The sequence below is a fragment of the Toxorhynchites rutilus genome, chromosome 1, assembly GCF_029784135.1.
Source record: "Toxorhynchites rutilus septentrionalis strain SRP chromosome 1, ASM2978413v1, whole genome shotgun sequence".
Taxonomy (NCBI): domain Eukaryota; kingdom Metazoa; phylum Arthropoda; class Insecta; order Diptera; family Culicidae; genus Toxorhynchites; species Toxorhynchites rutilus.
This window is the reverse complement of record NC_073744.1, coordinates 162,462,502-162,488,506: the sequence shown is the minus strand read 5'-3', so window position 1 is coordinate 162,488,506 and position 26,005 is coordinate 162,462,502. Positions and strand designations below refer to the sequence as shown.

The 26,005-nt window shown below is 38.8% G+C and overlaps 1 protein-coding gene across 2 annotated transcripts in view; it reads left to right on the top strand.

The window, feature by feature from the left end:
* LOC129763618 (alpha-1D adrenergic receptor) overlaps positions 1–26,005 on the top strand; it is a 329,279-nt gene that overhangs the window by 193,181 nt on the left and 110,093 nt on the right. For both annotated transcript variants that reach the window (XM_055762858.1, XM_055762857.1), the window contains one exon: positions 1,019–1,110. In XM_055762858.1, the coding sequence (XP_055618833.1) occupies positions 1,019–1,110 (92 nt within the window). The remainder of the gene's footprint in view (positions 1–1,018; positions 1,111–26,005) is intronic.

The following is a 26,005-nucleotide window of genomic DNA, read 5'->3' as shown; positions in this document are numbered from 1 at the left end:
GCATGAAATAATATTCATTGTTTTTTATTCGCGGTGTTTCGATGGAAACAATTTGTGATGTTCGATTTGTTCCCTGCGGAACATGCCTACATACCATTAACTGTAAAATGCTCATCCACCCGGTTCCATTAGCCGTAACGAGATGCCGTGTTCCAAGGAGGATAAATTTGCCTAGAGAAAGCTTTCCACATTTTCTGCACCGATTAAAGAGGGTTGCGTGAACGCTCCGAAAAAAAAGTGCTGATATTATAAACACAATTTATACGACAGCGACATCAAACCCTTCTCCTCCATGACGCGGTGTGATGCGACGGGAGAGGTTCAATAAAAAAATCACAACAAGTCCTCAAGGATATTTGCGAAGTACTTCTCAATACACGTAAGCAGATACTGTTGATCTACAGAAATAGACAAAAAAACGAATCTATCGACACGCGCTTACCTTCGCTTCGCTTTGGTTACTCCCCAGGTGATAAAAAGAGCACACGCAGAAAAAAATATAGACAGAAACGTAAGAGAACACCTTCGATACCGAAACGATGGGATTCCTGGGTCCGATTCCGGGAAGGTTCTTCCTTCCGCCGTCATGTTTGGTGTTTGATGTTCACACAACCGAGCACTGTGCTATAATCGACAAAGCTGCTTCGCTTCCTTTGTGTGCTCACTTTCCTTTTTCCTGGCTTTTTTTCGTGCTGTTGAACGTGAATTGCGTCAAAGGAAATCGGTCCTTCCACTGCGAACGTTTCAATCGAATTGTTGTCATGTTTACCCCTTACAGGAAGTACAGATTGACAACTCTCTCGCTGGGAGTTTCCGCGAACACCGTTTGGGGTGTGTGTGATTTCCAAAATTCTCAAAGTAAACCCGGATCAAATCTGTTCCGCTTATGATCCTCTTTCGGAGAGGACGACCGCCGCTTTAATCCTGTTATTTCATATGCGACACGTTTTATTACTCCATTCACTCATAAATTAAAATCGCTTAATCTCTCGCTCTGTTAAAATTTTTTTTTTTTCAGAAATACGATCCCAAATTTGACGGCGTCGGAATTTGTGCCGTAAATCTGGTCGACGATATGCAGGAATATATGCGAGGCCTTTTCGTCATCATGTAAGTATTTGTCTATTCATTGTGTGGGTGGATGACTAGGCATTTGAAGGCTGCCTTTTTTGCAGTTAAGTACTTTATCCAATTTATCAATTTTGTCTGCACGTGGCTCCGGGAATGGCTTTCGAGACTTTCGGGATTGGCTTTTGCTAATGTTATTGGAAACTTTCGCTAAGACTGTTCTAATCATATTATTTGGAAACAAAAAAAGAGATAGTGAATTGACTTCCCCCGAATATGACTTTACGTTTGACGTTGTGCTAATCCCTGGCGTCATTGACGTCAAACCTTGATGAGAATGAAGTTACATCTTCAGGGTCGGACCTCGAACCGATGCCACCTCTCATTCAAGGCCTGCGTCGAAAACAGAGAAAAAATATTTACGTTACCAGCGAACCAATTTCGGGAAAGCGTCTCATAATTCCTGAAATTTCTGTATGGGGCTTCATGACCTTTTTGGTTGAATGAAAGAAAGAAAACACCCCAAACGGAAGGGCTGGTTGGAAGGGAGAACCACAACGACTTGTTAGATACCATGTTTACGTTCCGGATCAGTTCCTCCGTTCCAACTAGGAAAGCGGGGGATGAGAAACACGCGGCGGCAAAGGTCAGGGTGGATTTTGTGATTTCTTAACTTTATCGCATTTGAACGTGGGTTCGGGGGGCGTATCGGTTCGGTTCGTCCCTTTTTTCGCACTCGCCCCGGACTGGGAATGGAAAATTAGAAGTGCTACACCACCCGCAAAAGGGGACCGGACCGGTTGCGGTAATCACCATAAGTATCGGAAAGGAAATCGTATTTGGAATTCCAGCGATTGCCGTTTAGGGTCTGTTTTGGTCATGATTATTTAATGCTGTTTGATTGAGCCATTATTATTTATATGCAACTGTCGGAACGGTTCGGTTTGATTGAGTGAGCACATCGATTGATGGCGATTTACACCGATTTTGATTAGTTTAATGCGAACGCGGTGGATGGTTACTTTATTTGGAAATATTTTTTTTCCGATTCCGCGAAGGAACACACCTGTAATGACATTAAGAAGATTGATTACGGTACCCGGAATTCAATGGTGTGATAGAAATAGCAGGACACATCCCTTCAAATAAATTCCACAATATAACCATCAATAATCCAAATTGATTGAGTCTCGATTGGAAATGATACATTTCTTCCAACGAATAATCGAATCATCCATACACTTCTGGTTTGGCATCATCCAGTGATGCTTGGACAGTTTTGTGGCATGTGAAAAATTTCAAAAAACATATTCAGAGCTAAACCCCTATCATTCTGCACATACTTGAACGGCTAAGTTTTCCCACAGTCCAAAAGTGCTTCGAGTTAAAATATTTCGAGTCATGTTTCGAGTCACGAGTCATGTCACGATGGATGGACAATAAGGACGTTAAAATAAGATTGCGTATATGGGTATAAAATTAGTGTCAGGGGGGGATTGGAAGTGTGAACTGAAATCGGTTGAATGAAGAGGCAGATTTGTATTCATTAGTCGCGTCAGTTAAAATAACCACTAACTGAACTAGCTCACCAGTCATCCTCGCTAGTCAACGCTAGTCAATTTATTTTTCAGTCAAGTTCTAGTCGAAGCGAAGCTACGGAGAGTAGAGTCGGTCTTCATTTTTCACCTTCGAAGATTTCGGGCCCTGGTGCCAATGAATGTATGGGAAAAAATCGACCCTAACATTTCAAAAAGTTACCCTATACAAAATGTTCACCACCTCGAAAAAACACCCTGTGCCGAATTTCAGCTCAATCGGACTTGAGGGAGAAGCGAAGATTTTTTGAAAATCGTAAAGGAAATCGGGGTCTTGCCGAAAATTTTTTATGTCAACTGTCTTAAAATTGCATGAAACGTCGAGATCTAGTATCATATCGAAAAAAAAATTGTTGTCAAAAATCGGCACTCTGGGACTTATTTTTTTTCGGAGTACGAAACGAAAAGTATGGTGTTGGGTGCCAATAAAAATAGTCATCTCAATTTTTCATTTGGAACTTGCTATGAAATGCTTTTTTTTATCCCATTTGTTTATTTCAGGCTCATTAGCATTTTAGCTGTAACAGAGCCGAATTTTAATCGTGTACATGTCACATAGTTATCATATCTATGATTAGCACATTACACAGTAGCCATTTAGGCGTAAGAGTATTCTTTCTGTTCTTCCATTATCCAGTTAAACCACCGGACAGCGGATACAGTTGATATGATCATTATTGAGTTATTAATAGAACAGCAGCCTGATGTGTCTTGCAGAGCAGAGCAGTTGTATGGATGAATCGATCTTATTTCGACCGTGGATCGATCTCCATCGCTGACGATTGTTGCGTGAACGTAGCTATTCTGTAATAACACAAAGATGGTCAATGAGGGCCTGAGTTTTGAACTCACGATCGATCGCTTACCAAGTGAACGCGCAACCAACGTGGCTACGGATACCCTCTATGAAATGTTGATTTGCACGATAATATACCCTATGCAAAACATTAGTTCATTCGGATTTTATTTACTGGTGTCGCAGACGTTTAAATTTGATTTTTTTTTTGAAAACCGAAAAATCATCGGAAATCGTGGTTTTTAGAAAAAAAAAATTGATGTCAGATGTCTTAAAATTGCGAAACACGTCGAGATTTACAGTTATCTAAAAAAAATTTTTTGTCAAAAATCGATTTTTCAGGCGGGAAAACGACCAAGTTTCAAAAAATTTTTTTTTTTGACAAACAAAAAATCAAGATCACTATAAATCTCGACGATTAATGCAATTTTAATACATTTGGCATCAAACTTTTTTTTTAAACCTCGAAAAAACTCAAATTTTAACGTAAAGGGCGAACACGAAATTATTGCGACACCGAAAATGTCATTCCAATTTTCTTATAATGTTTAGAATCAAACCAAAATTTTAGGGTAGTTTTATACATATATTTACTTCAAAAATCAAAAGAAAAGTTAATCGATGGAGCCCTGAGTGTGAAATTGAACGTATTTTCGCTTGATGCCCTCCATCGAATTCTTTACAGTGTCATCCGGTACCAGTTTCTCAGTTTTTTTTCCATTTTCTTAACATGTTCTTTTCGTGTTTGACTGTCTTCATGCTCTTCCGAAGTTCCCGCTTCATTATTGTCCAGTATTGCTCCACCGGGCGCAGCTCCAGTTTGGCGGGTTCATGTCCTTTAGAACAAAATGGACAGAATTGGCCCCATACCACTCGAGGACACTTTTAGAATAGTGGCGCGATGCCAAATCTGGCCAAAATAGCGGAGCTTCGTCGTGCTGCTGCAGGAACGACAAAAGGCGCTTCTCGAGGCACTCAGATTTGTAGATCTCGCCATTTACTGTGCCTTTTGTTACGAAAGGCTCACTCCTCAGTCCGCAAGAGCAGATGGCCTGCCAAACGAGATATTTGGAGGCGGACTTCGACATTTTCTTCTTCTTAAATTTGTCGTCCACATCGAACTTGCTCTTGCCGGTGAAAAACTCCTACCCCGGAATTTGCTTAAATTCGGCTTTTATATAAAGGGTGTGTCACATCAAATTGCATCACGGAAAAAACGCTGTAGAAATTCGCCCAGTAGACCGATCCTTTTGAAAATTTTAGACAGTAAAATAAAAACTATTAAACAACTTTTGGCATTTTCTTTTTATTCATACTTCGAGCCCAATCCCGTATGCTCGCACCTTCCTCTTTACCCCGTCCATAAGGTTCTGTACAACGTCAGGTTGTAGTTTTTTTTGAACAGAAATCCATTTTCTCTTGAAGTCTGCCTCCGATTTGACAACTTTTGGGTTCTTCCGGAGGGCCTGCTTCATAATCGCCCAATATTTCTCTATTGGGCGAAGCTCCGGCGCGTTGGGCGGGTTCATTTCCTTTGGTACGAAGGTGACCCCGTTGACTCCGTACCACTCCAACACATCCTTTGAATAGTGGCACGAAGCGAGATCCGGCCAGAAGATGGTCGGGCCCTCGTGCTGCTTCAATAGTGGTAGTAAGCGCTTCTGTAGGCACTCCTTAAGGTAAACCTGCCCGTTTACCGTGCCGGTCATCACGAAGGGGGCGCTCCGCTTTCCGCAAGAGCAGATCGCTTGCCACACCATGTACTTTTTGGCAAACTTGGATAGTTTCTGCTTGCGAATCTCCTCCGGAACGCTGAATTTGTCCTCTGCGGAGAAGAACAACAGGCCCGGCAGCTGACGAAAGTCCGCTTTGACGTAGGTTTCGTCGTCCATTACCAGGCAATGCGGCTTCGTCAGCATTTCGGTGTACAGCTTTCGGGCTCGCGTCTTCCCTACCATGTTTTGACTTTCGTCGCGGTTAGGAGCCTTCTGAACCTTGTATGTACGCAGGCCCTCCCGCTGCTTGGTCCGCTGGAAGAATGAACTTGACAAATTCAGCTTATTGGCGACATCCCGGACCAAACTTCTCGGATCACGTCTAAACTGCTTAACTACGCGCTTGTGATCTTTTTCACTGACGGAGCATCCATTTTTGCCGTTCTTCACCTTCCGGTCGATGGTTAGGTTCTCGAAGTATCGTTTTAGTACTCTGCTGACCGTGGATTGGACGATTCCCAGCATCTTTCGAAATGACACAGGATTAATTCACGACGCTCTTTTTCGTTTGACGACATTTTTCCAAATTTACGAAAAATTGACAGTGAAGCATGACCAACGTGATCTATACACTTTTATCTGATTATAAGCGAAAGCTGAAGATATAATTTCTAAAAATTAAATTTCTACAGCGTTTTTTCCGTGATGCAATTTGATGTGACACACCCTTTACGTTTCGTCGTCCATCACACAGCAGTCATATTTTGTCAGCATCTTCTCGTAGAGCTTCCGTGCCCGAGTTTTAGCCGTCGATTGTTGCCGCTCATCGCGGTTTGGGATGTTCTGTACCTTGTATGTATGTAGTCCAGCTCTCTTCTTTGCATTCTAGACGTAGCTCTGCGACATGCCGATCGTTTTAGCCAAATCACGGCTTGAGACGTTGGGATTTGCTTTAATCATCCGCTTCACCTTTCCCTGCGTCTTTTTGTTCTCCGGTCCCGGTTTTCGTCCAGTTCCTTTGCCGTGGTCCAACGTCAACCGCTCCTGGAACCGCTTCAACACTCTGGAGACGGTTGAATGGTGAATGTTCAACATTTTTCCCAACTGCCGGTGCGACTGATCAGGAAATTCCAGGTGTTTGGAAAGAATTTGTTCTCTCCACTCGCGTTGGTTCACCTCCATTTTCGATGAATCGAAAAACACGACTTCGAGTTTGACAGCTTGTAGGCAATACACATCAATGAGAAAGTGTGCAAAATTTGGTTGATTTTTTTGACGTGGGACTACGTCTAACCGGAGTATATGGGGGTGAACTGATAACGTGAACACAGAACATGCAGAAAAAAATGAAAGATTCCGAATGCTTATAACTCGAACATTTCTTAATAGATCGGAAAGATATTTGCAACATTTGATGGAAAATATTTCTACGCATATATCACAATTAATAAAGTGTCATTTTCCATGAGATAAACAATTGAATAACTGTAAAATGTCAAACGTTATCTAAACGCCCTAACTGCCAAGTTTTGATTGGTCCGATTTACGATTTCCCCATCACAGACTTTAAAATCAATGTACCTGTGAGAATCCACTTTGCAAATATACATGCAAGTAGGGGGTATTTTCGTTCCCACCGAGCTGTATTTCCTTAACACGGACTTTAAAATCAATGTGTCTGGGGGAATCCGCCTTGCAAATCAGAGGCGAATGAACTTTTAAGTTTAAATCCTCTATAATACAATAAACTATATATCTAACTTTGCAAATACATGCAGGTTGAGGATATATTTGTTCACACCAAAATGTGTTTCCCTAACACAGACCTCAAAATCAATGTGCCTGGGGAATCCGCTTTGCCAATACATGCAAGTCGGGGGTATTCTTGTTCCCACCGAAATATGTTTCCCTAAGATGGATTTCAAAACAAAGATGCCTGGTGGAATCCGCATTGCGAATATATGCAAGCTGCATGTACTTTTGTACCCGCTTGTCTTTGCGCAGACCGGAATATGTTTCCCTAAAACGTACTTCTAAACTGAGAAGCTACCGAAAATCGTCATTTCAGACACTAGAGGCGAATGAACTTTCGTGGTTCGAGAACTACGTAAACATGAGAGATGCAATAATTTCAGAGGGAATGTAGAATATAATGATAGTTTAACAATTCTACCGTTCACATATTTAGGAAGTCCTATATATTTTTTTTTATTCAAATCGTTTATTTTTACAGGCTCAGTTACATAAGTTTAAAGGAGCCGAACTCCTTACTGTATTGTTACTAGTATATATACATTTTTCCTTAGTTCTAATGTTAATAATATAGGAAACCGATTACTCGCGGTCGACTCGAGTTTAGAAGGGTGACATATTTTCTTCAGGAAAATAGGTAGTCCTTCTTGTAACTTCTTGTAATTTACTTGTAACGAAGAACATAATCGATTACAATGCATGAATTGATCCTACATGGCAACTGCTCAAATTTTTTATTTACAAAGCAAAAATGTTGAATTCAATTGAGTTCGAAAATTGTTTGATTCAATCGCTAATTTAATCAATACAATACAAATGCTTACTAAGAAAAACGGTAGTCCCACGTCAGCCTTGCGGTTATATCATAGATATAAGCCACCCATTTTTTAAATTTTTTTTATGTTGCATTTTTTTATATATTTTTTTACCCTCCACTGACCCACACACCAGAAGGCTCAGACAAGGAGCCCACTGGTCGTGGACACTTACTAACAGAAACAACAAAGAAAAAAGAAAGCATGGAAAATCTAATTGTAAGCAACAGTGAATTCCCAGTGGAACTTAGTTCCTTTGAAGGGATTCACTACAGAAAAAAATTATATAAAAATGGAAAGATTAAAAGATTTAAAAGTAAAAGCATTTTTGCTTCAAACGACTACACTGAACTAAACAACAATAAAAGCAGACAGGAAATTGTTATAAAAGCAAGAACAATTGTATAAATTGTTAGGCGGTTGGCACAATTAAAGAATATATTCATTCACATTCCTGATCATATAGTGTTTCAGCTTGCATTTGAAAACTCTAATATTGGTGACGGTTTCAAGTCATTAGGAAGTGCGTTATACTTTAATGCACAGTAAATCATGATACGTCTAAGATTCAAGTTTGTGCATGCTCTGGTTCTCAATAAATCATTGCCTTTTCTCGTATTTGTGAGGGTAACCCGAGTCGAAAAACTTATATTGTGATGAAATCTAGGATTGTGTAAGCTGTTATGAATAAATGCGATTGTTTGAGTGTCGCACAAACCTATAACTGGTATAATTCGGTGATGTAAACATGTATAGAGTGCAATTGTCGGATATAATACAGGAAGATTGAAGATTACTTTTACACACCTATTCTGCAGCGTTTGTACTTTTTTAAGTTTAGATTTTGCAGCATGACCCCAGACAATTATTAAATATTGAAGGATGGAATGAATACACGCATAATAAAATTGCAACAATGCTTCTTTCGGTACGAAACAACGCACTCTTTTCATTAGGTCACATAGAGTCGAAACTTTTTTCGATACATGCTCTATATGAGAATCCCATGAAAGACAGGAATCTAAATGTAGCCCTAAGCATTTGAAAGTTGTAACTTTTTCAATAGATAGGTTCCTGACACGCGGATCGGGGTGTTGAGATATTTTTTTGCGTGGCGAGTGAAAAATCATGTATTTCGTTTTAGTTAGGTTCAAGGTAAGATGATTGTCGCTGAAGTATTCCAGGAGAATCGCCAAATCTGATTCTATGTCTGCGAGGACTGATTGGATATTATTTTTTTTTATTTTATTTATTTATTTATTGTCCAGTAGTATAAAGAACACCTTTTTAAATCACTACTTCCGATGGCAATACTGTGATGAAACATGAACAAGACTTATACAATAAAATTTAATCTAACTAAACTATTCATTCATAAACTATTCCAGTAGCGTAAACAGTCTCTCCTAAAAATTGCTTCCGATGTTGAACGCTTTAATTCGGATGGTAACATATTCCAGTTTACAACCCCTCTGATGAACAAAGAGTTAGCATAAACAGATGTATTGTTTGCAGGGATAACCATGTTTTGCACACGACGACCTCGGAACGGAATCAGTCTCTGATGCAGAGTAATTGGCGTACAGTTTGTCAAAATCTTCCTGATGAACATGCAAGAGCGATATGCATACAATCGTTCAAACGGGCAACCCACAAGGTTTTGTTGCAAATGACTCACTCTAGAGTAACGGTTTAAACCATAAACGAATCGTACACAACAGTTTAGTGCAACGCGCAGCCTATCCAATGATCCTACACTCGGATTTACATGAAACACATCACCAAACAAAAAATGCGGAAGAATCAGGCTCTTAAAAAGTTTCAGGCGCGTTGTGATGGGAGCACATGATGCACTGCTGTACAACGTTCGCAAACTACTATAAATTTTACCGCATTGCTGGCGTATGAGTCCATCCCATTGAAGCTCATTCTGGAATACGAAGCCGAGGTTGCTTGCTTTTTCGGTCCACTGAATCACTTGTCCATCCATAATTATATTCGGCAACAAACTGAGCTGTGATATGCTTCGTGATCTTGTCCTGATCAACAGAACCTTACATTTAGCATGGTTGACATATAATCCATTACGCTGGGTCCACTGCGATATTCTTCCAAGGTCTTCATTTATCATTCTAATCATCTCACGGGTACTCGGGCCTAAGCGGCTAATGTAAAGCTGAACATCATCTGCGTATAGTTGTATGGAACAGTGTTGGAGAACGTTCGGGAGGTCGTTGATGTAGCAACAAAATAACAGTGGTCCTAGCACGGAACCTTGAGGAACACCTGAAGTTACATCAGCACTACTGGAGCGTCGGTCACCGCAGAAAACAGTTTGCTTCCTCTCAGCAAGGTACGAGCAAATAAGTCTTGCTGCGCCAGAAGAGAAGTTGAACTGCGTTTCCAGCTTACTGCACAATCTGTTGTGTGGAATTGTATCAAACGCTTTTGAGAAATCAAGAAGCAGCAAAATAGATCCACCTTTTCTATCAAATGCTACCGCCAGGTCGTCATATACACGTATGACTGCTGTTTTAATACTATGGCCCTTCCAGAAACCAGCTTGATACTCCGATAGCAAGTTGTTTTCTGTTATGTAGTGTGACATTTGCTTCTCGATGAGTTTTTCGAAAACTTTTGATAATGAACAGAGAACACTAATCGGCCTCAGGTTGGTAAGCGCATTCAGATGTGGCTGTTTTCGAATTGGCAGTATTTTTGCATGTTTCCAGCATCGAGGAAAAACACTGTTCCTTATCAAGAAATTGAACATATATGTGATTTCATCAGCAACTAATGGTAAAACTGTTTGAAAGAATTTGGTCGTCAAACCATCCAACCCAACTGCATTAGATTTTACATCGTAAATGGCATTTACAACTTCCCAATACTCTAAAGGTCGGAATGAGAAACAGATCGATGAATACAACTGCGTGTGTCCAGTTCTCCAGACATTATCCATTTGAGCAAAGTTTGACACAAACATTCGATTCACTTCATCTGGATCAAAACCACAACCAGCAGACATCTTCTCTTTACCAACGCCTAAATTTTTGATACGTTTCCATAGGACTTTGGGAGGAATACGACTGTGCAGAAAACGACTCATATACTCCTCTTTAGCACTCGATATCAACGTGTTAGTTCGATTTCTTAGCCTCTTGTACTGTTGCCATGTCTGATTCTTGCGTTCTGAAGGAGCTCTACGCCAGTCTCGATAGGCCATGTCCCTTTCTATTATAGACCTGCGTACGTCGAAATTAAACCATGCGTTGGATGCTCTTCTCCTCTCCACCGTACGAAGTGGGAAATATTCGTTGTGGATATTTGTCATATGACTATTGAAAAATTCCGCAAGCTCATTGGGATGACCAAAAGTGTAAAACTGATGCCAAGGAATAGAGTTGATTGCACTAGCAACAGCTTGTGCGTTGAAGTTAACGTAGTCCCGATATGTGCGAAGTATCTCCTCAGATGTAACGTCGAAATCCAATGTGCCAAAAATCAAATCATGCTGAGAAAGTCCAGGGAAACTGACTTGGTTGAAGCATAACACTTTTTCACGGTCGCTAGTAACAAGTAAGTCCAGCTGAGAGCAACCATCCCGATAGAAAAATGTAGGTTCCACTCCAATAGACGTGAGTGACAAGCCATTAAGCATAGTTTGAAACTGGGATCGTTTTCTGCTCGGTCGAGATAAGTCGGTGTTGAAGTCTCCTATGAGAAATATGCTTTCGTATCGAACAGCGAAATTTGTAAGCTTCTCGTACAAAAAGTTTGAGCAATCATTTCCAGGAGGATTGTAAACACACATGAACAAGACTCGTTCACTACCTAATCGAAGTTCAACAGCCAGGCACTCAGTTAGATCATCGGACGCTGATGACAGTTCGGTACTAAACACCTTTGAGCAGTGCAAACCTTCCTTGATATATGTGACTATTCCTCCTCCACGTCTATAAACTCGATCATTGCGAAACGCGGTGTACCCGGGAATAGCAATAGCTCGACTACTAGTTTTAGATGTCAACCACGATTCAGTCAAACACGCCAGACTAACTTTAGAATCTTTCAAGACCACCTTTACTTCATCCAACTTGCTGAACCTCCTTGCACAGAGACTTTGAGTATTTCCGTGACAAACATTCAACTTTCCTGAAATCAGCGCTGCGTTCAAAACTGCACCTGGGATGTTCATCGAGGTGTTACTGGCCAAGGAAGCCATCAAATAAAAAAAGGAAAGCAATTTTTGGAGAGCTGTTTCGACAGAGAGAGATGACAACTATTGATCCTTATCATTATATTATAATTTCAATCACGGCGTGTACTATTTTTATAAAATAATAAAAAATAATCACAATCAAACATAGGACAAACAATCTTCAAAAAATGGAGTTTTACAAATATTAATATTTACGGAACTATGTGAGATCATTCAGTAGATGATCGGTGTGGACTGCAACGATCGGCCCTCCAGTTGTTGTTTTCACGTAGACAGTTCCTAGTTTGGAAAATACCGATGACAACTTGCCCTCTTTCTTCTTACGCAGCGCTGCTGCTTTAACTTTGCGCACTGAAGACGTCAAATTTTCGTTAACATAAACTCTGCGCGTTGAATTTATTCCGATGTGGTTCAATATTAGATTCCGATCACGTAGGTAGGCACTGTAGAACCGATCTCGGACATTCTTCAAGCCAAACTGCACCACGACCAAACTTTCATCGCCATCCTTTAGTGTTCCAGATTTCATACGCCTTATGTCGACCAGTGGAGTTTCGGAATCACCGAAGCCTAATTGGCTGCAAATCGCCCTGAAGTACGCGCCCAAATCTTCACCATTCATAAACGGAATTCCGCTGATTATCAACTCATTACGGTTCTCAAGATTGTCGACAGCCGAAGAGATCCTGTCAACCCGCTCATTCAGCACGTTCAGAGCCACATCGTTGTCATTGAATTTCGAAGCATACTCCGTCCTGAGCGTATGAATTTCCTGTGATACAGCATCCAGCCTACCGTTCATCTCGCACTTCACGGAATCAATTTTGTTATGCAAGTCATTACGCAGCACATCAAACATGCCTTTGATTTCGGTGAACTGATTCATAAGAAGTTGCACAGCAGAATCCAACGACAGAGCACTTCCACTCACTTCATCATCCACTCGTGATCGTTTGGATACGGTTGTTTGGGTTGTTTTGATAAGCCCAGACCTAGGGGGGGTTCTCGCTAAACTTGACATTACGATAAGAAACGACAGAGTGCATGTTATCCGTGTATAGGTGTTGAGAGCGAAAACAATCGTTTTATAGCGTTGAGACGTGTTACAATAAACCGACGATATAATGGATGGTCCAGACTAAAACTTTCGATCTCAAAATCTACCGATCAACGACAAGATCACTTCGGATAACACGTACAGCGTAGCGGTGGATGGTCAAATTTACGGTATCGACAGTTCCATCGATGAAGATGAGGGATAAACTCCAATTACGAAGCTTGTTTTTACGCTCCACAAACGACGCACTCCAGTCTGATAATCACTTTATAGCTATATTAAAACGAGGGAAAAATAAAGCTGAATCATCTGCAAAAAGTCTTGATATTCCATGGAGCTTCAGATTACCAAAGTCATTGATGAAAATCAGGAAAAGTAGAGGACCTATATTACTTCCTTGTGGAACTCCTATACTAATCTGTCGTAAGCCACTGCGAACACCGTTTATTGAAACAAATTGTTTACGATCAGATAGATAGCTTTTTATTAGATTATTGGCATTCCCCTTACGCCAATGGAGTTTTTTCAAAAGAATTTCATGGTCAAGCTTTTTTTAGATCGATAAATAATCCTCCCACGATCTTCTTCTGGTCAATTTCGTTGATTAGTTGATCAGCTAGTTCGGTAATAGCAGTCATTGTTCCACAACCTTCCCGGAAACCGTACTGATACTTGTACACAACATTGTTGGCATTTAAAAAGTTAACCAGACGGTTGGTTAGAAGTTTTTCCAAGATTTTATTAATGACAGACAACGTTGAAATTGGTCGGTAGTTCGAAGGGTCGCTCGCATCTCCAGATTTAAACACTGGTAAAGCCTTGGCGATTTTCATAGCATTGGGATAAACACCAGTTGTGATTATTTTATTGAAAATTTTTGAGATAATCTCAGAGAACCGGCCCATGTTTGTTTACATCAGGTCTGCTGGAAAGTTGTCATAACCCTTGCTTTTTTTAGGGTGAAGTTGGCTTATCAAGATGCTGACTTCACTCGCAGTAGCAGGTCTCAGAAAAATAGAGTTAGCAACAGACTTTACTGTTTTGAAATAATCAAAATTATTGTCAGGTCAAACTGGCCAAATTATTACCAATACTGGGGAAATAGTGATTGAAAACATCGGCAACATCAAAATCTGAATCTTTGATTATGCCATCAATTTTAAATTTAATTCTGGCACTAAGTTTAGAGCGACCGAAAATTCCATGAATTTTTTTCCACACGTTGGAATGATTAGAACTTCTAAGGATATTTTCATAATGTTCTTTTTTGCACTGCTTCTTTAGAATTTGGACTTTTTTGGATATATGAATTAGCATTTCTCTAACGTGTATATCATTGGGGCAGCTTTTCACTTTTTTAAAATAGTTGTTTTTTATCTGTATCAGCTTCCCAAGACTATAAGTCATCCAAGGACAATGCTCACCTTTAATTTTGACGATTTTGGTGAACGTTTTAGTACACTCAGATAACAAATTATTATAGGTTGTGATAAGAGTATTCAGTGTGTCATCCACATCGTTAGTGACTTCAAAATCATGTAAAAATATTGAAAAAAGATTTTCAAGCCTTATACGATCTACTATGGTTATTTTCAATTCTTGTTTACTTCTTCCATTATTCAAAACGAAAGATAAGATAATAGGGAGATGATCGCTGATATCACTGAAAATGGAATGGTTCTGTAGATTCGCGGCAAAGTTAATCGGACAGATGAAATGATCTAGAATATTATTGCTTGCTGGACGGGTAGGGATCGTGTTTGTACATACGTAACCGTTGGATTCTAAGAGATTCGTGTACTTGATTACAACGTTATTGTTTTTCAAATTAATTCGGACATCAAGATCACCAACAATAAGAAGCGGTTTCGATGGAGTTGCAATGGATAACAACCCTTCTAAAATATTCTGAAATTCATGATAATCGAATGAAGGTGGCATTTTTTATGTTTGCCCCAGAAAGAATGACAAACAATTGAAGAGAGCGTATTTTTTGGGAGGAAATATCAATAACTTTGAGTGAAGTTGAGATATTGACAAGTTCTGCATCGCAAAATGACTGTATCAGTATATTCTAAAAGCCTTTCGAAGACAGTTTGTATGTAGAATTTAAAATATAAAAGTTAGAGCAAAAAAAACAGTTTTTTTAATGGTGACCCCAACGCAAATTTGGTAAAAGGCGCTATATCGGTTATTTCAAGAGATAGGATAAAACTTTGTTGTACAAAGATGTTTTAAATAACTGGAACTACAACATTGTCGAACAATGTTTACCTCTATCTATAGAGATAAGAAAGTTAGATTTTTTATTTCCTCGAAAATGTTGGTCACCCTATTTTTGGCAACATGAAAAAGAGCGTAATAAAAAAATCATATGTAATAACTTTTTCGAAGACAGTTTTTGTCTAGAGAATAATTGTCGAACTCTAAATGCTAATTTCCACTTAAATGCATCTTCTGGACCATTGTGCAATGGAACATAATCTGGGAAATTTAGCTCACCGCATATAATTTTGAAAATCAGGAATAACGCAAGAGGGTCTAATTGGTTGCGAACGATCATGAGCTCATAACTCAGGTCCCTCAACTGACCATCTTGTGTGTTATTCTAGCTACTACATCCACGCAACAATCATCATGTGACGGTAATCCCAGTCCCTGATCGCTCACATTACGGTCTGCTGCATCGGTAATTGGTAGAATAAAAATGGCTAAAAATGACAACTGTGTAATAAAGGGTGTGTCACATCAAATTGCTTCACGGAAAAAACGCTGTAGAAATTTAATTTCTAGGAATTATATCTTCAGCTTTCGCTTATAATCAGATAAGAGTGTATAGATCACGTTGGCCATGCTTCACTGTCAATTTTTCGTAAATTTGGAAAAATGTCGTCGAACGAAAAAGAGCGTCGTGAATTAATCCTGTGCACTCATTTCGAGAAACCGGAGTTGTCACATCGGGACATCGGTAAGATGCTGGGAATCGTCCAATCCACGGTCAGCAGAGTACTAAAACGATACTTCGAGAACCTAACCATCGACCGGAAGGTGAAGAACGGCAAAAATGGATGCTCCGTCAGTGAAAAAGATCACAAGCGCGTAGTTAAGCAGTTTAGACGTGATCCGAGAAGTTCGGTCCGGGATGTCGCCAATAAGCTGAATTTGTCAAGTTCATTCGTCCAGCGGACCAAGCAGCGGGAGAGCCTGCGTACATACAAGGTTCAGAAGGCTCCTAACCGCGACGAAAGGCAAAACATGGTGGGGAAGACGCGAGCCCGGAAGCTGTACACCGAAATGCTGACGAAGCCGCATTGCCTGGTAATGGACGACGAAACCTACGTCAAAGCGGACTTTCGTCAGCTGCCGGGCCTGTTGTTCTTCTCCGCAGAGGACAAATTCAGCGTTCCGGAGGAGATTCGCAAGCAGAAACTATCCAAGTTTGCCAAAAAGTACATGGTGTGGAAAGCGATCTGCTCTTGCGGAAAGCGGAGCGCCACCTTCGTGATGACCGGCACGGTAAACGGGCAGGTTTACCTTAAGGAGTGCCTACAGAAGCGCTTACTACCACTATTGAAGTAGCACGAGGGCCCGACCATCTTCTGGCCGGATCTCGCTTCGTGCCACTTTTCAAAGGACGTGTTGGAGTGGTACGAAGCCAACGGGGTCACCTTCGTGCCAAAGGAAATGAACCCGGCCAACGCGCCGGAGCTTCGCCCAATAGAGAAATATTGGGCGATTATGAAGCAGGCCCTCCGGAAGAACCCAAAAGTTGTCAAATCGGAGGCGGACTTCAAGAGAAAATGGATTTCTGTTCAAAAAAACTACAACCTGACGTTGTACAGAACCTTATGGAGGGGCTAAAGAGGAAGGTGCGAGCATACGGGCTTGGGCTCGAAGTATGAATAAAAAGAAAATGCCAAAAGTTGTTTAATAGTTTTTATTTTACTGTCTAAAATTTTCAAAAGGATCGGTCTACTGGGCGAATTTCTACAGCGTTTTTTCCGTGATGCTATTTAATGTGACACACCCTTTATATAATAAAATCGTTCGATTTTGTACATGAATAAATTCGGCTCTGTTACTGCTGAATTGCTAAGCGAGCCTAATAAAATAAATGTTATGTGTAATGCTTCAGCATGAAAACAATGTTATTCTAGTAATAAAAAAAAACATTAATCTTCAAAAATAAATACAAACGGGATGAAACCAAACCGACAAATTCCGAAACGGAAAGTCAGAAATTTTCATCAAATTTTCGTGCTATGGGGCCTATTTGTAAAAAAACACACGCACAAAGGCAGATAAAAATAAGCCCGTACAATACAACACTTGAAATCCGTTACTTTAAAGTTATAGAGGGCTATGTACAAAACTCGATCGCATTGTTGACGTAGGACTACGAAATTATTTTATTCAACTCGCATGCTCATCACTTCGGGGATTTATTTTAGAATCCATCGAAATTAGATTATTATTGGAACTGTTTAGTGAAAGTTTGGGTACTTCGAAAAAAATCTTCCGATAGTTTGCGTGTTTTTGTAGAAGCAGTTGTAGACGGTTGATTGATTACTCTCGCAAGAATAATACACAAATGTTTCATAAGTGGCAATTTGTTTCCTTATATCAATCTTCGCATTGCACTGAGTATTCATCCTGAATGTTATCGCGGCGGCCTTTTTCACAGTTAACGTATCACGTTTTGTTCCACCAGCACCGTTATTCCATAATTCTCATCCACTTTAATCTACCTACGCATGGAAGTAACAACAATGTGTGTGTGTGATGCAAAAATGCAGAAACCATCCCCGTCAAACGGCATGAAAATCTACGAGGTGCATCCACCGAAAAATAAATCATCTCTCTGTGTATTGGATCGATAACACAAGAGCGAAGACTCTGGTCGGATGGCGCACCGGTGGAAATTTGTTTCGGGGCGCTTGAACTGAAGGTCCACTGTGGACTCTTTTTTCGAAAAATAGTTTCATAAAGTACTGATACATTAACTGTTTCTGCTTGGTAAACAATGAAATAATACATGTTGCTCATCTACACTCCTGCTGCTGGTTCGGATCATGCCTAACCTCCATATCCAGGCCATTCCGCTATCCTCAACTCCCGAATTCATCCGGAGCCAGTCACATTTCTCTGCCAATGTGCTTATAAGAAACAATGAACATCAGACTCATGCAAACACTCGATATATTTCTGGGCTCAAGAGAACATGTTCTCGAGAAAGGTTCATCAATCGAGGTTCAGCAGATTCAGAAAAGCTTTGAGATGACTAATCTCGAGAGAGAAAAAAAAAGAAAAGAACATTCAGAGCTTCTTTTAATTTATTTGTCAAATGCTATCAATACCATCAACAGAAACGCTGACTTACAATCTGGCGAATCGGAAACCCTCAGTGAACTCTATCATAACCGAAGGTAGACTGGTTCATAAAAAAAACTCAAGAGAGGGCAGGAGATAACATACTGAAAAACAAGAACAATTTTCAATGATTTATTGAATAAAAAATTTGAAATTTTTTAATTTAAGAATTTAGTACTTTTTAGTACAAGTATTTCGTAGCCCTAATCAAGACGGGTCTATGGTACTAGGTGAGGTCGTTTCGTCACTAAGTTGGTTAGGAGAGCGGTATATGAAAACAGTACGGAAGAAAGCAGAAGGGGAATTATTTGCTTGAAACATGAAAAAGGTAGACTGATCACGAGTGAGCTTGGGCACAAGCGTATTGTGTTTTGTTTACAAACAAAACACAGTAGACTTCCAAGATGGCTGAAGAGTGGTTTTAGCAAGTTGGCCCTCCTTAGGATATACTTCTACGCGCCTTGGCCCTAACAAGGGCCAATGTCAGCGAAATTTCTTGTAGCTTGCTTGCACTTTCAGTGCGAACTGCCGGGCTTGCGACTTTCACCTTCCATCAGATTTATTATCGCATTAGTATCCACTTTACTTGCCAATTTGCTTTGCACTGTTTTACATTACTCACAATTTTCTGAGTTTTCTCGAGACTCTTTAAACTATAACCCAAAAGTTTTTGAATTTCGGGGCAGCTCCGGCGAGTTTGGAGGATTTTTATCCTTCGGTATGCCCCGCGCGTTGTTGGCGATATACCACTTCCGAGTCTATTTACCGTAGTGACGGAAGTGATGTGAAGTACAAACGTTTTTACGAACACCGCTTTACATAAATACATCGGTTGACAGTACTAGTTGTCACGAAAACTTCGCTTAACATCACAACCCTAAACTCAACTTGGACCTTTACTTTGCCGGTAGCCGTGTAATATTCCTGATATTGGAGGTCCTTAAAATCAGTCTTGACGTATATTTCATCGTCCATTATGACGCATCAAAATTTGATCATCAATAATGTGCACAGGTCATACGCTGTTCCTCGGCGGTGGAGTGTCACTATAGTCTTGTATGTTGACAGTCCCTCTCGTTAGGCGGCGGTTACATTGGCTGCGGAAATGTAGCCGTACGAATTGTATGCAATAATGAAAGTAAACAACCACAATGAATTGTATTGGTGTGGTTACATTGCTTCCTTCTTGCTTCGTTCGAATTCGCCAGCTACTAGCGAACAAAATTGTTTGTTTCTCTTGGTCAGTTATCGTACAATCAAATTTTCGTGCGTACTCCGATCCAATGTCACCCCGGTCTTACTCGGTACTTTGCGCAGTTGTGTATGCTGTTCCCAATTTGTTTCCGACATTTCTGAAGGAAAAGTTTGGATACGCTGGCCACTTTTCTTCCGGTCGCTGCGGCATTCGTTCCCTGAAAAATTTCATAACGATCACCTCATTCAGTGATTTTGCTAATTTGACGTAGGAACAACTTAGTTTTTACTTTTACGCGAGCATAATTTTGCTTCTTGCTTTGACGCTATTTTGACAGCTGTATAGAAAATGATACAAACAAAATATTGGCACAATGTGTTCTTAAGCACGATACGACGCTGTGTTTCATGTTTCATGATATTAAGCAAAAGGATAAATTACCCTTGGGGAAAAAGGGACTACTCAGTCCAGTGAATTATGTGTTCCTTTTTCCCGTCATATTTTGCAAATCGACCTTTTCCAGCAAGTAAAAACCATACTTTATGAAGCCTCCAAAACCGATGACTGACGACGACAGAGAATTCATCAATCACGGCTTCCAGGTTCCAATCCACACACAAAAAATACACCACCGAGTGTCATGTTTGCCCTTCCATTTACCACGCAAAGCCGCGAGCTGTCAAAATGTCAACACTGGCTCAAACAGCCAGCAGCAGGGTCCCCATCGTTTGCCAACTCACGGTTCCTTTTTATTTTTTTGAAGGCTCAATCGTCGATAAGCCGATTGAGAGAAAAAAAAGAAACATCAATAACACCGGAAGGCCAAATATTCGTGACACACACAATGTTTATTTGCCTATGAATGGGTTGGGAGGCCCGTTACCGCCCGGCCGCCGCCTATTTGTCGATAATACTTGCGCTGGGTGTATTTACATCATTTATGACTCAACTCAAAGGCTATCCAGCCACTTCTGCTGCTGCCGTTGATGCTCTCAATTTTTCCCCGGATCGAAAATAATGATTCCAACGAATAAAGCGGGCAGGGATTTTTGCTCATCTCACTTTGTATAGAGCTCCCCCCCTGGCTTTTCAGGGATTACTTTTATGGTCGGTTATCTGCTGCTTGGAGGTGATTGAAAATTTAATTGCATTTGATTGTTTCCGTATGATTTCATTTTCTGTTGGGTAGCCTCACATGCGATGCAGCTCCTGGTTTTGTTGTAATTCTTTGTTTAGCCATTAAGGCAAGTAAATAAACGGGGAAGTGTTGTTTGCTGTATTCATGGATGAATATGTTATGGTTTTGGGTCAAATTTTTGGAACGATTATTCCTCGAGAGCTATTACCCTTTTTGTATTTTAATGCTCAACTGCTGTTGTTCCGTTTTATGGGAAATTTCGTAGAAATTGGATGCGGGTTGATTTCGGTAGCTAAAATTTTCCATTGAGATCGGGTTTCATTTATTCAATATTTCATCCCTTTCTTCCCTATCTAGCAACGGATCATAATGTGAGGGCTATTATACTACAATTAGGGCCCCAAAACGAGAGGACAAATATTCCTCCTGTTGGTGGCGTCGTATCAATCTCAGCGCGCTCGACGCTTGGATCGATTCCTAACGATGGTTATCCAAACACCCCCCCCACACACACAGCCGACAAATCGTTTATTGATTGCCTTCAGTTATTTTCCCTCCTTCCGAACGAGACCAAGGTAAATAAATCCTAGCAGATTGGATACTAGAATGCTGTTTTTCTCCCACATACGGGAACTCTTGTTGAATATGGAACCCATCATCAGTGCCACCCTTTCGTCCTTTTCCACCATATGCACATTAAGCCGTGATTCAAATTCTTCTGACGCTCCACAGGAAGGACATAAAATGCAGTAGCAGCGTTTGGTGGAAAAGTTAAATTGAAGCAGTTTATGTATTCTGCCAGCGTTGGAATGAAAGATGAACTTTTTTCTGCCTTCGTCACATCTTTGCGCAGGATGGAAGACGAGATGCTGGCTGCAGTTCTAAGAAAGAGCAAAGATGTGCATCTCAACGGCAACGATGCTGTTCATTTACATCAGCACGCGCCAGGTAGGGAAGGTGGTCCTTCTATTTCTGTTCGCGCCACTTTGTTATTGAGATTCGAATGTCGCAACTGTGTCAATTACGATGGTTGACATATGAGCCGGGAGGTACCGCAAAGGGTTGATTGCGTTGCGACACAGAAGGGGGAGGGTTTTATTGGATACGTGCGGTTCTCAGAAGTAGTTAGACGTGATCATTGGTATCTTGAGGGAAATGTGAAAAAGTTTTCACACATCAGAGGCTATCGGAAATCGTTACAAAGTCAAGACTAGAGTTACGAGAAAGACGATCATTCGTGTAACTTAACATAGTTAACATAGCATCGCTTGGGAGCAAATAAAATTGCGGAGTAGTATTCTCCATCTCCATCTTCAAATAAAATTGCGGAGTAGCATTCTCCATCTCCATCTCCATCTCCATCTCCATCTCCATCTCCATCTCCATCTCCATCTCCATCTCCATCTCCATCTCCATCTCCATCTCCATCTCCATCTCCATCTCCATCTCCATCTCCATCTCCATCTCCATCTCCATCTCCATCTCCATCTCCATCTCCATCTCCATCTCCATCTCCATCTCCATCTCCATCTCCATCTCCATCTCCATCTCCATCTCCATCTCCATCTCCATCTTCATCTCCATCTCCATCTCCATCTCCATCTCCATCTCCATCTCCATCTCCATCTCCATCTCCATCTCCATCTCCATCTCCATCTCCATCTCCATCTCCATCTCCATCTCCATCTCCATCTCCATCTCCATCTCCATCTCCATCTCCATCTCCATCTCCATCTCCATCTCCATCTCCATCTCCATCTCCATCTCCATCTCCATCTCCATCTCCATCTCCATCTCCATCTCCATCTCCATCTCCATCTCCATCTCCATCTCCATCTCCATCTCCATCTCCATCTCCATCTCCATCTCCATCTCCATCTCCATCTCCATCTCCATCTCCATCTCCATCTCCATCTCCATCTCCATCTCCATCTCCATCTCCATCTCCATCTCCATCTCCATCTCCATCTCCATCTCCATCTCCATCTCCATCTCCATCTCCATCTCCATCTCCATCTCCATCTCCATCTCCATCTCCATCTCCATCTCCATCTCCATCTCCATCTCCATCTCCATCTCCATCTCCATCTCCATCTCCATCTCCATCTCCATCTCCATCTCCATCTCCATCTCCATCTCCATCTCCATCTCCATCTCCATCTCCATCTCCATCTCCATCTCCATCTCCATCTCCATCTCCATCTCCATCTCCATCTCCATCTCCATCTCCATCTCCATCTCTTTTTTAATTTTTCAATGTTTTTAAACATTTTATACGGTTACGAAATTTTCCATTTCTGTGGTTTTCAATTTAATTTTTTTTTCATTTAAAAAATTCAAAAATTTCAATATTAAAAAATTCCAAATTTCGAAATTTGAAAATTCAAACATTTAAAAATTTATGAAATTAAATCCTTTTTTTTGAATTTTGAAATGGAATTCAATTTTAATAAGTGATGAAGTTGTTTAATATTTTAATTATTGAATATATATTAGTTTTTTATTCTTTATATTTTTTTTATCTTTTAATTCGTTTTTCCGAATTTTGGTTTTTTTTTAATTTTTCGATCCCATTTCCTGGTTTCCCTATAGATTTAAATTTTTCAACAGTCTATTTTCTCAAAATTAATCTATTTTTCAATTTTTAAATATTATTTTTTTTCTTTTTTTTTTTATTTGCAACTTTTGACTATTTTTGCTTTTAACAGTTTTTGATTTCTTGTCATTTTCCCATTTTAATTTTTTTTCCATTTGTTTCCTCATTTTTTCGATTTTTTTCAATTTTATTTAATTTTTTCTCTATTCCAATTCCATTTTTTCAATTTTTCATTTCTACCATTTTTTCAATTTTTCTCTTTTTTCATCCTTTAATGTCCTAATTTTGACACTCATTCCTTTTTTCAATTTCATTCATTTCGTTCCATATTTTTCTGTTCTTTTGTTTTTTTTCATTTTTGATTTTCACAATGTTTAATTTTTAATTTTTGAAATTTCTTAGATCATCGATTTGCCAATTCCTGGTTTTGAATTGTAAAATTTTTGAATTGGAATATGTTTTTTTGGATTGTTTTTTTTCAATTTTCTACAATAACTTTGAATTGTCGCACTTTTACAATTTTTTATCTCTTTTCAATCTCTTTAATTTCTTCCACTTTTTCCATATTTTTCTGTTATTCAATTTTTTTCAACTTTCACAATAACTTTCACAATTTCACAATTTTTCAATCCCCAATTTTAAAATTTTTGTTAGACCATTAAATTGTCAATTCCTGTTTTTAAATCGTAAAATTTTTAAATTGGAATGTGTTTTTTGGATTGTTTTTTTTTCAATTTTCTACAATAACTTTAAATTGTCGTACCATTTTTCCTTTGTTTTCAATTTCTTCAATTTCTTCCACTTTTTCCATATTTTCCTTCTTTTTGATTTTGATAATTGATATTCAATTGAATGAAATAAATAATATATATAATAATATAAAATACATGAAATTTGTTTCATATTTTTCAGTTCTTCCTTTTTTTTCAATTTTTTATTTTCACAATTTTTAAATTTTTGTTAGAGCATTATCAATTCCTGTTTTGAATTGTAAATTTTTTGAATTGGAATGTTTTTTTTTCAATTTTCTACAATAACTTTAAATTGTCGCACTTTTCCCATTTTTCCTCTTATTACATTTTTTTCAATTTCTTCCACTTTTTCCATATTTTCCTCTTTTATGACTGTTTTTTTTTTCAATTATTCAATTTAAATGAAAATTTCAAATTTCTTAGATTTCTTAGATTTTTAATTTTTCAATCTTCAATTTGTCAATTCCAGTTTTAGAATTCCAACATTTTCGAATTGGATTGAGATTTTTTCTGAATCTTTTTCCATTTTTTTCAAAATTTTGAAATTTTGAAATTTTCAATTTTTCAATCTTTCCATTTTAGTTCACGTTCTAAAATTTTCCAATTCCCGATTTCTCAGATTTTTCAGATTTTTCCATTTTTTCTTTGTTCTCCAGCGTCTTTCAATTTGCGCTCTTTTTTCATTCTTTCCATGTTTCCATTTTTTTCAATTTATTATTTTTTTTTTTAATTTAAAATTTGTTTACATTTTTACATTCAATTCAATTAGTCAATTTTCCATCTTTAATTTATCAATCTTTTCGTTTGTCACTTTTATTTTTTTTTGCTTTTAACAGTCTTCGTTTTTTTTTAATTTCTCATTTTGATGTTTTTTTATTTGTTTTCTCATTTTCCCATTTTTTTATAATTCATTTAATTTACTTGAAACTGAAAAAATGGAAAAAAATGAAGGAACAGAAAAAATTAAAAAAAGATGAAAAAAAGAAAAAAATTGAAAGTGAAGAAAATAAAAAAAGAAAATAGAAGAGGAGGAAAAGAAATGAAAACAATATTAAAACAAATCAATTAAAAAAATTGACAATTTAAAGAAGGAAAATTGGATTTAAATTGAAAAGTTTAAAAAATCCAGAAAATAAAAGAATTGAAAACTTTTAAAAAAAATGGAAAAAATTATAAATTGAAAAAAATGAAAAAAACGGAAAAAATTGAAAAAGAGCGATTCAATTCAAGTCAATCATTACAACTACGAAGTGTACAGTCTACCCCAATTTTTCATTTTATCTTATTTCCTATTCCTATTCCTATTCCTATTCCTATTCCTATTCCTATTCCTATTCCTATTCCTATTCCTATTCCTATTCCTATTCCTATTCCTATTCCTATTCCTATTCCTATTCCTATTCCTATTCCTATTCCTATTCCTATTCCTATTCCTATTCCTATTCCTATTCCTATTCCTATTCCTATTCCTATTCCTATTCCTATTCCTATTCCTATTCCTATTCCTATTCCTATTCCTATTCCTATTCCTATTCCTATTCCTATTCCTATTCCTATTCCTATTCCTATTCCTATTCCTATTCCTATTCCTATTCCTATTCCTATTCCTATTCCTATTCCTATTCCTATTCCTATTCCTATTCCTATTCCTATTCCTATTCCTATTCCTATTCCTATTCCTATTCCTATTCCTATTCCTATTCCTATTCCTATTCCTATTCCTATTCCTATTCCTATTCCTATTCCTATTCCTATTCCTATTCCTATTCCTATTCCTATTCCTATTCCTATTCCTATTCCTATTCCTATTCCTATTCCTATTCCTATTCCTATTCCTATTCCTATTCCTATTCCTATTCCTATTCCTATTCCTATTCCTATTCCTATTCCTATTCCTATTCCTATTCCTAGTTTTTTGAACATGAGATGTTTTT